At 39.7% G+C, this 13,860-nt stretch overlaps 1 protein-coding gene across 5 annotated transcripts in view; it reads right to left on the minus strand.

The window, feature by feature from the left end:
* CHD7 (chromodomain helicase DNA binding protein 7) overlaps window positions 1-13,860 on the minus strand; it is a 197,158-nt gene that overhangs the window by 69,988 nt on the left and 113,310 nt on the right. For all 5 annotated transcript variants that reach the window (XM_024572022.3, XM_045181435.2, XM_045181436.2 and 2 more), the window contains exon 4: window positions 4,464-4,605. In XM_024572022.3, coding sequence (XP_024427790.2) covers window positions 4,464-4,605 — 142 coding nt within the window. The remainder of the gene's footprint in view (window positions 1-4,463; window positions 4,606-13,860) is intronic.

The raw sequence follows: 13,860 nt of genomic DNA on the forward strand, positions 1-13,860 counted from the left end.
TTACGTCAGCTGCCTGGAGGAGCTGTGGCTCTGCCACTCCCAACTACCTAACCTTCAACTAGGAGATGGAAATAGCGGCAAATCTTACTCACCACTCAACCAGCATACTGCTCAACAGTGAAGGCAACAACGAGGCTGAGAGATGGATATAATATTCTCTCTGCTTTTGTACATTTAAGATTTTACCCATCATAAAAAGTCCAAAAAAGCGGTCATTGGAAAATAATCAGTTATTATTTTCTAATTGTAAAGTTCTATATAAATACTATTGTAACATTATCCATGGTCCCATAATATTTCAGAGGGTTATTTAAATAGAAAATTTGCGCTTTAACCTTGGTCCTAAAAGAAATGGTCTGAAATTTCTGAAGAAATGAAGGAATGAACACCAGAATTTGTCATAAATGACTATGACAAGTAATTTTACTTAAAAAAATTTTTTTACCACTCTGATTCAAATGTAAAAGACTGGTAACGGCTAGGGTTAGGTTATTGGCAAAACAGGCCCTTCCCCATTCCAGTGGTCAAAACAGAACCCGGTGCGTCTTTGCAGCACAGTGTGGTCCTAGCTCTCAAAATTTAAAACATGCCCACCCTTTGACCCAGCAACTGCACTTCTGCTAAGTTATATAATGTATCTGCAGGGTATCTGCAGGATAAATTGTGAAATACGAAAGAAAAGCAAGGCACATAATAAGTAGCTTGTAATTCTAGTTAAAGTAACAAACCACCTGCGTATTTATTTGTATGTGAGGATCGTCAATACGGGGGTGGGCAAAAGCAGGTTTAAATTACCAGCCGTCATTACCTAAAAGATAAATCATTAGTAAGAATACAAAATAATAACAATGACAATAATAAGAAGACAATACAAATAAATGATATAGTAATTAATAAATAATATAATAAACTTTTGTGTACTCACAACTGAAAACCTCCTTTTGCCAACCCCTGTATGTAAACTTAAGACAAAGACACTGCATGACTCAATGAATATTTGCTAAAAAAAATGAATGTATAATATGTATGTCTTCAATAACAGAAAACAATGTGAAAAGACACACAAGTTGTTAACAGCTATTAATTCTGTGGAGGGAAGTAAAAGCAGAAGGAAAAGGGTTTTGTACATTTTGTTCAAAATAATTCTTTATTGTTTCATCTTTCTGCTAAAAATTAGTTTTGTCAGTTAATTACAAATGGGGAGAAAATAATCTTTTCATTAAAATGTTGTTACAAAATCTAAGACAGCTCTAAAATGAAATGTTTTAAATCCCTGATAAATACAAGATTATAACCTACAAATGAGATTGTAAAGCACATAGAAGAAATGCAAATATTAAGAAAAGTAACTCAAACTTTTTTCTAAGTATTATGAAATAAAACTTTTTAAAGTGCCTCATGGATTTTAAAGTTGGACAGTCAGGCGGAGAGGCAAATCACCCTACCATGTCCCCCAATTCCAGGTCAAAGTGAAGCAAAAAGCAGCAGGGTTTCTGTCATCTGCCACCCTTCCCCACATCACAGGGGGCAATTTGACCTTGGAGGGTCTGGAGCTGAGTGTCCATGTTTAAACGAGCCCAGGCTCCTACTTCGTGATGTTAAATGAGTTAGGTTATGGACCTTAGTTTCCTGGTCTGTAGAATGGGGTAATGACAGTAACTAGCTCACGACTGGGAAGATCACATGAGTGTATTCATCTCAAGCATCTAGAAGAGTGCATGGTACATGTTAATGCTAAATGCAATTAGTAAGATTAAGGTCATCATTAGCTCCACCTTTCCAAAGAAAATCAGAAAGCAATAAGGCTACAAGGCCTAGCTACTTTGTAGAGCTTCCTGTTTCTCTTCCCAAAGCTGATCTAGACTAACTCCTGCTCGGGCCCACATCAACATCCCTTACTTCTCAAGAAAACTGTCGATTTCTTTAAGGTGTAACAGGCATACTATCTGTATTTCATTTGCTGTACCAATTTAACTAAGTTGAAAGGGACTAATATATATTTTCACCTTTATGTCATTACTACAAGGAGTAAAGTAAACATAAGTATTACTTATGATATAGCTATGAGGTTTTCTCAAATTTCCACGGTTGGGGCCACACTGTCACCACATTCTTCCAGCATAAGTAACTAAACACCCCAAAATAAGTCTAAAATAAATCCACATTACACTAAATACCACTCTGATATTAAAGAAATGTTCAGTATAGTAACACAGGGGGATTTCCCCTTTTTAAATAGACATTTATATGTCAATGGATAGAACTTTTATAGTGAAAGTTTACCATGAAGTTTGTGTTATGTATCTGTGCAGCAGTGATGACAGGCTTAGTGAGTAATGGACACAGGTCATTTAATAATAGTAAAAGACCCAAAATACAATTAGAACTCAATTTTCTGAATTTTTAAGGGTTATATGGCTTCTCCATTTTCTAAATAATAATTGATCTTAAGCTCATTTATTTTGGGTATAAAAGTTTCTTTTTCAATTTCCCAACATAAAATAAAATTACTTCTTATAAAATATGCTTTATTAGGGTCTGTTAAAACATTACTGTTTTAAGAGATTTTTGTGAATCAAATGAAATGTAAGAACTACGTTTAAACCATAACTCAAAGCTTTCGAATTGACACTAAAATCACAGGTCAATTTGTTAAATTTGGATTGCTGTAAAAAAGCTACTTATAGTTAAAACAGGTATACTGAAGAGAAAATTTAAATGTGCTTCCACAATCTCACCATTGTAGTACTTTTGAGTTCATTAAAATTATAAGGCATTTACTAAAGTTTAAATACACCAATCACAAAACTCAAAAACTTAAAGCCCCTTATGCATGTACTACAGGAAGAAACACAATAAACAGAAATCAGCATCACTTCCTGTGTCACAGACACCAAGAAAGGCCTGCCTTCCACATCAGATCCACTTGTGTGGCTACTTGTGTTAGCTACCGAACCTGTAACAGTTAAGCATTAGCCAATTAAAAAGATGCATTGATGTTCATTTGAACTGATTATCATTTTTCTATAACTACAATGCCAAAGGAAAAAAACCCCAAAACTAGTATTTCATAAAGTCCATTTCTGTATTAAAACAAATAGACTTCTAAAAAACTGCAGCAGTATTTGTGAAAGAACAGAATTTTCTCAACTCATGTGAACAAATCCTCCTAATATTGTCCAAATACTGTAGCCATCAAGGTCCTAGAGTTTAAGCAAACACAATTCCAGGGAGGGGGAATAATCACCATTGAGCATAAAAATGAAATTCAAAATCATTACAATACTTTAGTTTAAAGCTCCTTAAAGAATTAAAAAAAAATATCTACTTACCTTCCCAATATCTTTTCACTGGGGTGTAAAGTCAAAGTAAATTACAAAATAAACCCAAACTGCCAGAGGTATTGCTTATGTTAGTTAGAGAAACAAACCAAACCAATTCACAACACTGTGTCTCTCTCTTCTCCCTTTCAGATCTTAGATTAGGCCAGTTCTGTGAAGTTACAGATATCAGGGAGTTCTAACTAAAAAGGAAAAAAAACCCATCTGAAATTCTTTAGAATACAGCTGTATGTAACAAATGTTACATTTTGTTTCTAAGTTTTAAGTGAATTGGTAGAGGTACTTAGTGCACTGAAGGAGTAGAAAAAAATCAAGCAAGCTTCCTATTCTAGCAGCACTCGTCAGTAACTGCTCCATGATAAACTAGATGTCATTCACAGAGGTTCCGTTCCCAGCCATCCCAGTGGGCCATACTGGCATGTTTCCAGGGAACATAACAGGGAAATAATTTTTAACAATCATGTGTTAGGGTCCCTTACCTTACAGTCCAATCAGTGACAACAGTGGGCTTTACATACAGGAACCGAATTCCTAATGTTTATTTCAGGGCTAGTTTTCCAGCTGATTCCTATGAAATTCTTCAAAAGTCAGGAGAATCTAACTCTGAAAAGTTCTGCGGCATTGCCATCCAAAAAGTCACTAATTTGTTCACGGAAACCCTAGTATTGCAGGAACATATCTCAACTCTCACCATGGGATATCAGAAACCTTAAAACAAGCTACAGATTACATCTTGTTTGTTCTGCAAAATCAAAGAATTGACAAGGAACCAAACTTCAGAGAAAATCAGAAATGTGAATGAAGCCTTACATGAACCGATATATTAACATTATGTTAACACCAACATTTACATAAACATCAAAAGATACATTTACAGAAATAAATGAAGATTCTCAGTTTTACTTATCCCAGAGTCAAAGATGGCGAAAGCAAAAAGTCAGGAGTTTAATTTCGTGCTGGCCCCCCAGCTCTCACCACTATGGATATAATGTTCCAGAAAACAATAAAGCCATCTTTAAAGCGGCTCTATAACAAAGACAGGGGAGGCCGAGTGTACTTGATAGGTGGCTAGAGTTACCCATGCTAAGCAACCCAGGCTCGAGATCAGCATAATGGTATTACCTGAACACCTGGGTCCTCATCTTCTTCAGGAGGAGGAGATGGTGGGGGTGTTTTGTCTAAGTCTGAATTTTCAGAACCTTCTGTTTTTCCCTTGTTGACCTTTTTCTTCAAAGCACTTGCTTCTGAATCAGGTTTCTTATTACTAGAATTCAAAGCAGATAACTTAGTGTTCACTTTTTAATGAGGTTTTCCACATGCCCCATGCCTTGTATTTCCCACATTAATAAACCTAAAGTATCACTGACAATTGATAAATCAATGCTTGTTGGCCATTTATAGTTAAATGGTACTCTCAATTAAGGTTTTCTGGAAAAACCCCAAATTGATGACCTTTAATAAATATCTAACCTAATTAAAAAGAAACTGCAGGTAAAAACTCCTAATACCACATAGAATACATTGTTCCTCTAGACAATGCAGAAGTCCCTGCCGCTATGGAGTATTTGAGGTGCAGAATATGTTTTTAAAAATTGTCAAGGAAAGCTAGAATATAACGATCACTTCTCTGTGTGTCTTGCAGATAGTTATAAATACTCCTGTTTAGTCTTTTTTGATTAGTACTGTTAGGTGTCCTCTTTTATATCATCTAGATCCATTTTACCCAATTTACAAACATAACAAAATATATAACAATTCCCTTTTCTACATACTTTTAATTAATGCTGTTCTTAATTAAAAATAAGTTTTATTTTGGTGCTAGGAATTTTGTGAGGTAGTCACAATAGCCTTTTTTTTTTTTTTTTTTTAAGCCAGGACTCCAAAATACAAAAATATAGCAAAGCAACCTCAATAATTAAAGTCCATGGTCCACAGTATGTTTCTGTCCAACATTAACAGGATTTGAATATTATATAACTCAAAAGTCATGAATGAACTCTACAAAAATTTAATTTACATTTACCATCACCTTTTGAAACTTTTGACATTTTAAAAAACATAGATACAGTGTTACCTTCCATTTGAATTTTTGAAGTGGCCCCAAGGTTTCCTAATATTTATTATTATTTGTTATCCAACATTTAAAATAATCCAACCTCAGTAATAATTGTATTTATTATTTCCAGTGAGCCTAAAATTCTGATGAAATTTTAAAACTAAGAATATTATTTAAAAACTTCTAAAAAGTTGTATTTACTGAGGTTTGTAAATTCCTGGAAAAGCACGCAGACAGAATGCATTAAACAGCATTTTTCAGCCTCAACTCCTACAAAGGGAAAAGAGGCCAAGATATCACCTACTTAAAGTAAAGCATGTGTCACGTAAAATATTTCAAAATATTTGTTCATGTAATAAAGTATCCATCATGTACCTAAAATGTATTTTTGTAATGAATAAACAAAATCTTGATCATCTTAAACTAGTTTTTAAGTACTCGGAGATTGTTTTTATTTTGTTTTGTTAACCTTTTAGCGTAGTAAATAACCACACAAGGAATTAAGTTACGAGTCAAGATTATAGCAAATGGCAGCTTAGAGTGCTTTTTATTTTTAAAAAAAGGGGGGCAATACCCTAAAAACTTTAAGTCCCCAAAAGATCCTTGGAAAGAATAATATTTTTTAAATTAAAAAAAAATCCATACAACAGTTCCTCATCCAACTGTCCTAGTGTTTACGCTACACATGGACAGAAGTCTCCCCCACTATGAGGCTCCATTTCCAGCATTTATTTCCGCTCTAACTGCCACAAATTATACAATACTACAGCTGAACGCTGGGCCCCTTCCCTTTCATCTGCACGCCAAGAGCAATCAGATTACCCTGGTAACCAGCGGTCACATGACCAGCACCTGCTCTTTTGGCTGGATGCCACTGACTAAAGCCATCTGCTTCCCTCAATCAGCTTTCAAACATTCTCAACACCTGCGCTGCAGTGTTTTGTGGTTTCTTTTATCAAATCAGTGCAAAACTGCTTCCAAAACTTTACATATTTCTCAAATTTGTTTAAATCAGAGGTAGGCCTGTCAGATTTGAACCACTGCCAGGTAAAGTAAGTTGGCAGCGAGTACTTTCCAGTGACCTCTCTACACCAGAGCGAAGTACACAATTTAATTTAGTGGGGTTACCGCACCCTGCGTAAACTATGATACAGGAGGAAAAGGCTCACTGTCCTGTAGCCTAGCAGAGCCCAGGTCTGGTGAAATCTCAATTTGCAGCAGGAGAGATGTGCTAATGATTTTCCATCTGCCCTTCCCAAGAATGAGCTACATGGAACCCCCAAGACTAAGGGTCAGACAGAACCTCTCCAAATGCTTAGACAAAAAGCCTGTAGCCAAGGGAAGCACTCACCCCAGATCTGATTACTGAAAGATTTCTAAACTCATTAGATCTTGCACTATTAATGTTGCTCAGAGGCAGCTAAGCATCTCCACACTGATGTCTTCTCATGGCACCAATACACAAACCAAAAACAGACTAAGAAGTCAAAAAACCTACAAAATCTTCAGTGTCCACCCAAAGACATGGCAGTCACGGACAAGATGAAGTTATTTAAATTAAATGGCCTTTGCTACTATTTTGCAATAAACTAATTTGGATTTTCAACTCAGTGTCATTTAAAAACTGCTTTGCCCCCAAAAAGCCAAAGTCAGAATTTTTCTTTTAACCAATGAGGGCAATGCAGAGTGCTGGTGAAGAGCACCGTCTTAGTCAGACAGACCTTAGTTCACACTCCAACTCTGCCATCTGTCACCCGTCTGTGACCCCTGATTAAGTCAGGTTTCCCTCATCCTCAGTTTCCTCATCTATAAAATGAGGTTAGTATTTCTATCTTCCTCCAAGATTTGCTATAAAGTTTAAGTGAGATCAGTAGTGGACGGAAACCTTGTCAGTGCCTGGCGCAAATGGCCAACATCCACACATCTGGAAGACAAGCAGCTGGGAATGGATTCTGGGAAGTCTGGGAACATATTCTCCGGCTCTGGCTCAGACCCACTGGAGCCGAATCAACTGCAGAGACTTACCGACAGGACCCCACTCCATCGTGATCACTTCATCTAAGCAACATGAAGAGAAGGAAAGTCCTTTCTCAACATTCCTCAATGCCAGCTAAAAGAACAAGCAAGCAGCAATCCCCAAAGCCACTCCTCTCTCCATACCCACGGCCACTGCTTTAGTTCAGACACGGAGCACTTCCCACCTCAACTTTTACAGCTGCTTCCCGACTGCCTCGCCACCTCACAGTCCCCGGGCTGGGCCACCCACTGTCAGACTACTAGAGAAAGGACACATACTCCACATTCCCAATCATTAATTAATCCTGTAAGGTTCAAAGTTAGCCTCGGATAACGTCAAAGCCAAAATACAGCCATACAGAAATTCCCCTTCCACATTATAATTTGGAAAGCTGGAATGCACAAAGAGGGCACAGCTTTTCCACCTGGTGAGAAAAGAATCTTTTTAAAAAGGAATGTCCCTTACATCGACACAACAGTATTGAGGATGAGGCCTGAGTTGCCTGGCACAGACAGAGAACCTGGGCACAGCTCCCACAGCAGCAGCGACGGCTCCACACAGCGACCTGCAAGCGAGGGCTACAAGACAGACCAGGTGTGCGTGGGGAATACTTTCTCATTTTGGTCCTGGATGGCCTCTGCCCCACAGAAGTCATGTCTGCCTGCACTCCTCTCCTGAACCTGCAGCTCTGCCTCCCACTGTTCCTAGTTCAATGCCAGCAAAACATCACCCGCAGGCCGCCCTCCCCACATCAGCAGAGTGACCGTTAATGCGAATCTGACTCCAGCATTCATCTGCTTAAAGTCTAATCCCACATAAATTAAAGACAGAGACTCTCCGCATTGGCCTGCAAGGCCCTCTGTGATTTTCGCAACTGGCAACATTGACTTCACTTTTCTGCTTTCGCCACACCTCATTCAGAGCAGCATTTTTCTGGCCACCACAGTCCGGATCAGTAAGATCTCGCTCCACCTACGTGCCACATGATGCACCCCAGACACAAAATTTTGTGTATTTAAATTTTGTGTATTAAAAAATTTTGGTGGTAACATCACTCTAACAAATTAAAACCAAAGCACTTATGTGTGTGTGTGTGTGTGTGTGTCTAACTACCCTATAAGCTCAAGAAGAGGCGGAGAAACTGTCTTTTATTTATCTTTCCATTTCCAGTGTCTGATCAGGTAGGTTATTATACATGTCAGCTGATTAATTTAACTACACAGTACAAGCCACAGCAATTACAACGCACACACTGCACTTCTTATGGCCAGGCACCACTCTGAAGTGCTTTTCTCATCAACTCATTTAAGAAAATCCCACATAGATTCTATCTTTATGGTGAAATATCGATGAAGTCCAGTAAAATGGGACTAAAGTAATAGCAAAATAGAGTGAATCTTACCACTTTTCAAAACCAGTGCACTCCCTTCCCTACTCACAAAGTTCTTTCACTTCCCGATCCTTGTCGCCCATCACTGCTGGTGCTGCGGAGATACAGAGCCACCCCCCACTCCTGAAGCCAGGCAAGCCCTGTGACGTTGGAAGGAGCACATTCTTCTGGGGAGGCTGTTGGCAGTTTCAAGGACCACTCTCCCTTTTCCAAGTTTACTTACATTTCACATCTCATCATGAGAGTGAGGTCACACTGGCGGGCAAGTGGGTGTGCTCATGGTCAAAGCTAATGACACTTAGGTCACCTCAGCCACACTAAGCTCTAAAGTTTAGTGACTGCCCTCAATGTGATCAAAGCATATACCATCTTGATGAGAACTCAGTGAGAACTTGATGAGAAAGAGCATCAGGAAAACAAAAACTTTGTATTCAGGAAAGAGTGTCTCATACGGAAGGAAATACAAAGGAAGCCACCCTAAGGAAGGAATCACAGTCAGCTTATAACTGTAGGAGTCCACCACACGGGCTGGGAGATATCACCTGAAATGGGGTTGGATGAGTTCACCTAAGCGAAGATACAGCATACAGATAACCAATTATTTCTGGTGGGAAGCAGTGCAGGCTCTTATAACAAGGCTTTATATGAAGGGACAGAACTTACTAGAAAGCCAGCTAACTGCCCTGATTTATTACAAAACTGAATGTAACAAAAACACTGATCAGCATCAGCCTAAGGATCCAATTCCTAAAAACAAAGAGAAAGAGAAAGAGAAAGAAAAAGAAAGAAAGTTTAAAAAGGAACCCTATGATGGAACCCAATGTGCGGAGAAGACTACAGGCAGTTGGTGAAGATGGCTGCACAACAAGAGGGAGTTCTCAATCCGATGGACCCTTCGGATGGAATGAGTCCGTGAAGAGTCCCATCACACTAGGGAAAATCAACCTTGAAGCTTGGGGCATGAAGATTAATCAGATTCGTTTTCAGGGACTCAAGGCAAAATGTCATACTATGATCTTTTAGAAGAAGAGCCAAAGGTGTTGAAGCAAAGCCTCATATTTTAAAACACCTCAAAAGGCGTTTTAAAAAAGAAATAAAAAAGGCGTTTTTAAAAGCTGTTTTATAGCAGCTAATGGATAAGCTGCTATAAAAAAATAAATACTAAACTGTTGGGGTCAACGGCTCAGTGCTGGAAGACAGAAAAGCATCAAGCCTCTCAACTTAAGAGCACAGGACGTTCCAGACAGAGACTTCGCCCTAGGTGGAGGCGTAGGTAGACACACTTTGCCTCCTCGCACAACCAAAAGAAGGACAACAACAAATTTAAAAACAAAAAATAACCAGAACTGCCAGAAAATCGAACTGTTTGAAGTCTGACAGCTAAGGAGTTAAACAAAGAAATATTCATCCAGACTGGTAGGAGGGGTGGAGACAGGCAACCAGTGGGGAGAGGACCAGGCGAGCGAGGCGGTGGCTGGCAGACCAGAATAGGCAAGGTGGCCGCCAGAGGATGGGCAGTCCCACATCTGTGTGCAGGTAACTGGGAAGAACAACTGGGGAGAGAGACAGACTGCACAATACAGGGAAACAAATCCTCCAAATCTTTGGCAGTAAAAACCTGTGGGGGCTGTGACAGCGGGGGAAACTCCCAGCCTCACAGGAAAGCTCTTTAGAGAGATGCACAGGGTCCTAGAGTGTACACAAACCCACCCACCCTGGAATCAGCACCAGAAGGGTCCAATTTGCCTGTGGGTAGTAGAGGAAGTGACTGAAAATTGGCAGAGAGCCAAGCAAATGATGTTGTTCCCTCTCGGACCCCTCCCCCATATACAGCACCACAACCCAGTGACATGGGTTTCCCACCCTGGCATATACCTAAGGCTCCGCCCCTTACTACATAACAGGTATGTCAAGACAAACAAATATGCCCCTAATGAAAGAACAGATCAAAGCTCCAAAAATAGAACTAAGCAATGAAGAGATAGCCAACTTATTTAGATAGAGTTCAAAAAACACTGGTAATCAGGATGCTCACAGAAATGGTTGGGTATGGTCGCAAAATAGAGGGAAAAGTGAAGGCTATGAAAGGTGAAATGAAGAGAAATGTACAGGGAACCAACAGTGAAGGGAAGGAAACCAGGACTCAAATCAATAATTTGGAGCAGAGGGGAAGAAATAAACATCCCACCACAACAGAATGAAGAAACAAGAATTTAAAAAAATGAGTAGAGGCTTAGGTACCTCCAGGACAACTTTAAACATTCCAACATAGGAATCATAGGGGTCCCAGAAGGAGAAAAGGACGAGCAAGAAATTGAAAACTTATTTGAAAAAATAATGAAGAAGAACTTCCCCAGTCTGGCAAAGGAAACAGACTTCCAGGAAGTCCAGGAAGCTCAGAGAGTCCCAAAGAAGTAGGACCCAAGTAAGAACACTCCAAGGCACATCATAATTAGATTACCCAAGATTAAAGAGAAGGAGAGAATCTTAAAAGCAGCAGGAAAAAGGAGACAGTTACCTACAAAGGAGTTTCCATAAGACTATCAGCTGATTTCTCAAAAGAAACCTTGCAAGAAAGAAGTATTCCAAGTTATGAAAGGCAAGGACCTACATATCCAAGATTACTTTATCCAGAAAAGCTATCATTTAGAATGGAAGGGCAGATAAAGTGCTTCCAGATAAAGTCAAATTAAAAGAGTTAATCATCACCAAAACCTTATTGTATGAAATGTTAAAGGGACTTATCTAAGAGAAAGAGGATGATCAAAAATATGAGCAATGAAATGACAACTCACACCTACCAAAAACTGAACCTAAAAAGAACAAAAATAGAAACAAACTAGTCAAACAACTGGAACAGGAACAGCATCACAGAAATGGAGATCTCACGGAGAGTTGTCAGCGGGGAGTGGGAGGGGGAAATGGAGGAAATGGTACAGGGAATAAGAAGCATAAATGGTAGGTACAAAATAGACAGGGGGAGAGTTAAGAGTAGTATAGGAAACATAGAAGCCAAAGAGCTTATATGTATGACCCATGGACATGAACTAAGGGGGAGGGGGGATGATGCTTGTGGAAGGGGGGTACAGAGCAGAGGGGAATGAAGGGGGGAAGAAATAGGACAACTATAATAGCATGATCAATAAAGTATATTAAAAGAAAGAATATAGGACTTTCCTCTAAGTTTTTAATTGATGATTAAGAACAAAGATAGAGGCAAACTAAAAAAGACACAAGATAAAGTAGTAAAAGTTTAAAAGGATCAATTAAGGCAACATGATTAACTCAACAAAATAAAAATGTTAACTTTATTTAACAGCTGAAGTAGAACATAGTAGGAAGCAGAAATGCAGGTGACAAATTAAACTAATGTGGAAAGAGACCTAAACAAACTCTGTGGCACAGACAATAAACCCGAGGGTCAACACCAGGCACCAAGAACTCCCCCAGCAAGGCCTCAGGAGTCTCAGTGGATGGTGTCCACAAGGCTTGGGCAGAGGGCATCTGGGCAGGATGCAGGGGCAGGAGCAAGACCCTTGGCCTGACCCCTTTACACCTGCCTGCCCCAGGCACGGTCAACCTTCAGGTGCTCCGTGTTGGACGCCCACACCTTCACTTCAAGCTGGTACCTTTCCACCTGCAACTTCTAAACTCCACCCACAAATTCTTCACCCTACTCTCCTAGTTGAGAAAGAGAAACAAGAGTTGAGAAAGAAGGGGAGGGCATTCTGTTTCTGAACAAACATGATTTCAGTAACAAATTATTAATACTTTGTTTTTTAAGTTCTCTGAAAGTTGGTAGATGGAACACCTCTAAAACAAATAACTTAATCTAAATTGTCACCTTAAATAGTTCTTACAGCATCAAGTGCTCCCTAAATGCATTAACTATGCTACATTTTCAGGGAAAGAGTAACAAAAAAAAAGGTAGAAGGGTAACAGAAACCTAATCTGCTTTCATTTAAAAATGTATTACTTCAAACTCAACATGCCTCAACACTACATTTTACAGGACTGCCCAAGGACAAGGAAACTGAGGATCACACAGGCTACTAGAAGCGGCACTCTAGGAGTGGGGCCAGAACCTCCCTGGCTGCAGAGCCCGCGTCTGAGTCCTCGGACGGAACCAAAGGCCTCTAACCTGAGGAGATCTCCTTAGGAGTCCAGAGCAGGCCTGGCCTCTGCGGGAGTATCCTTCAGGCCTCAGACACCTTTCATGGCGAATGCCTTCTGTTCCCTGGGATCACCCCTGGGGAGCCTTCCAACAACATCAGAACCCTGTCTGGAGGATAGCTACAGCACTGACCATTTTCCAAAGAAGACTGTTTTTAAAAATGAAAGTAAAACAAGGTACAGTAAGAAAGCTCTGCCCTGGCCAGGTGGCTCAGTTGGTTGGAGTGTTGATCCACACACCAAAAGGGCATGTGTTCGATCCCCAGTCAGGGCACACACCTAGGCTGCGTATTTGATCTTCAGCAGGAGCGCACATGGGAAGCAACCAATCAACGTTTTTCTCTCACATTAGTGTTTCTCTCTCTCTCCTTCTCTCTCTCTCTCTCTCTCTCTCTCCCTCCCTCAAATCAATAAACATATCCTCGGTGGGGATTAAAAAAAAGAACAGAAAAAAAAAATGGAAGAAAGCAAGCTCTCCTGAAAGAGCCAAGTCCACTTGTAATACTGAACACATTCTAAAGGAAAAACAAAAGACTCATCATGCAGTCAAGAATTATCACTGAAAGGTTACTGGGTTTTATGGACTGAATCAAGATCTGCCAGAAATAACTTGGAAAAAGGAGTCTAGTTAGCTAATATGTTACCTGACCACAGAAGCCCAACATAAACAAACAGTAGGCACTTTGGCTATATGGCACTGTGATGCAACAGAAGGAACAGAATAAATTAGACACTGAAAAATAATGCCAAAAGTATGCCTTTCCATGTCCGTTTACTGTATATAGTATATTCTTCCAAGTGGCAAGAGCAGAGCAGATATTTGTCTGCTTGTGCCAAACTCTAAGATGCCATTCTTACTTATGCACAGCATTCCCGTGACCCA

The sequence above is a fragment of the Desmodus rotundus genome, chromosome 8 (assembly GCF_022682495.2).
Source record: "Desmodus rotundus isolate HL8 chromosome 8, HLdesRot8A.1, whole genome shotgun sequence".
NCBI lineage: Eukaryota > Metazoa > Chordata > Mammalia > Chiroptera > Phyllostomidae > Desmodus > Desmodus rotundus.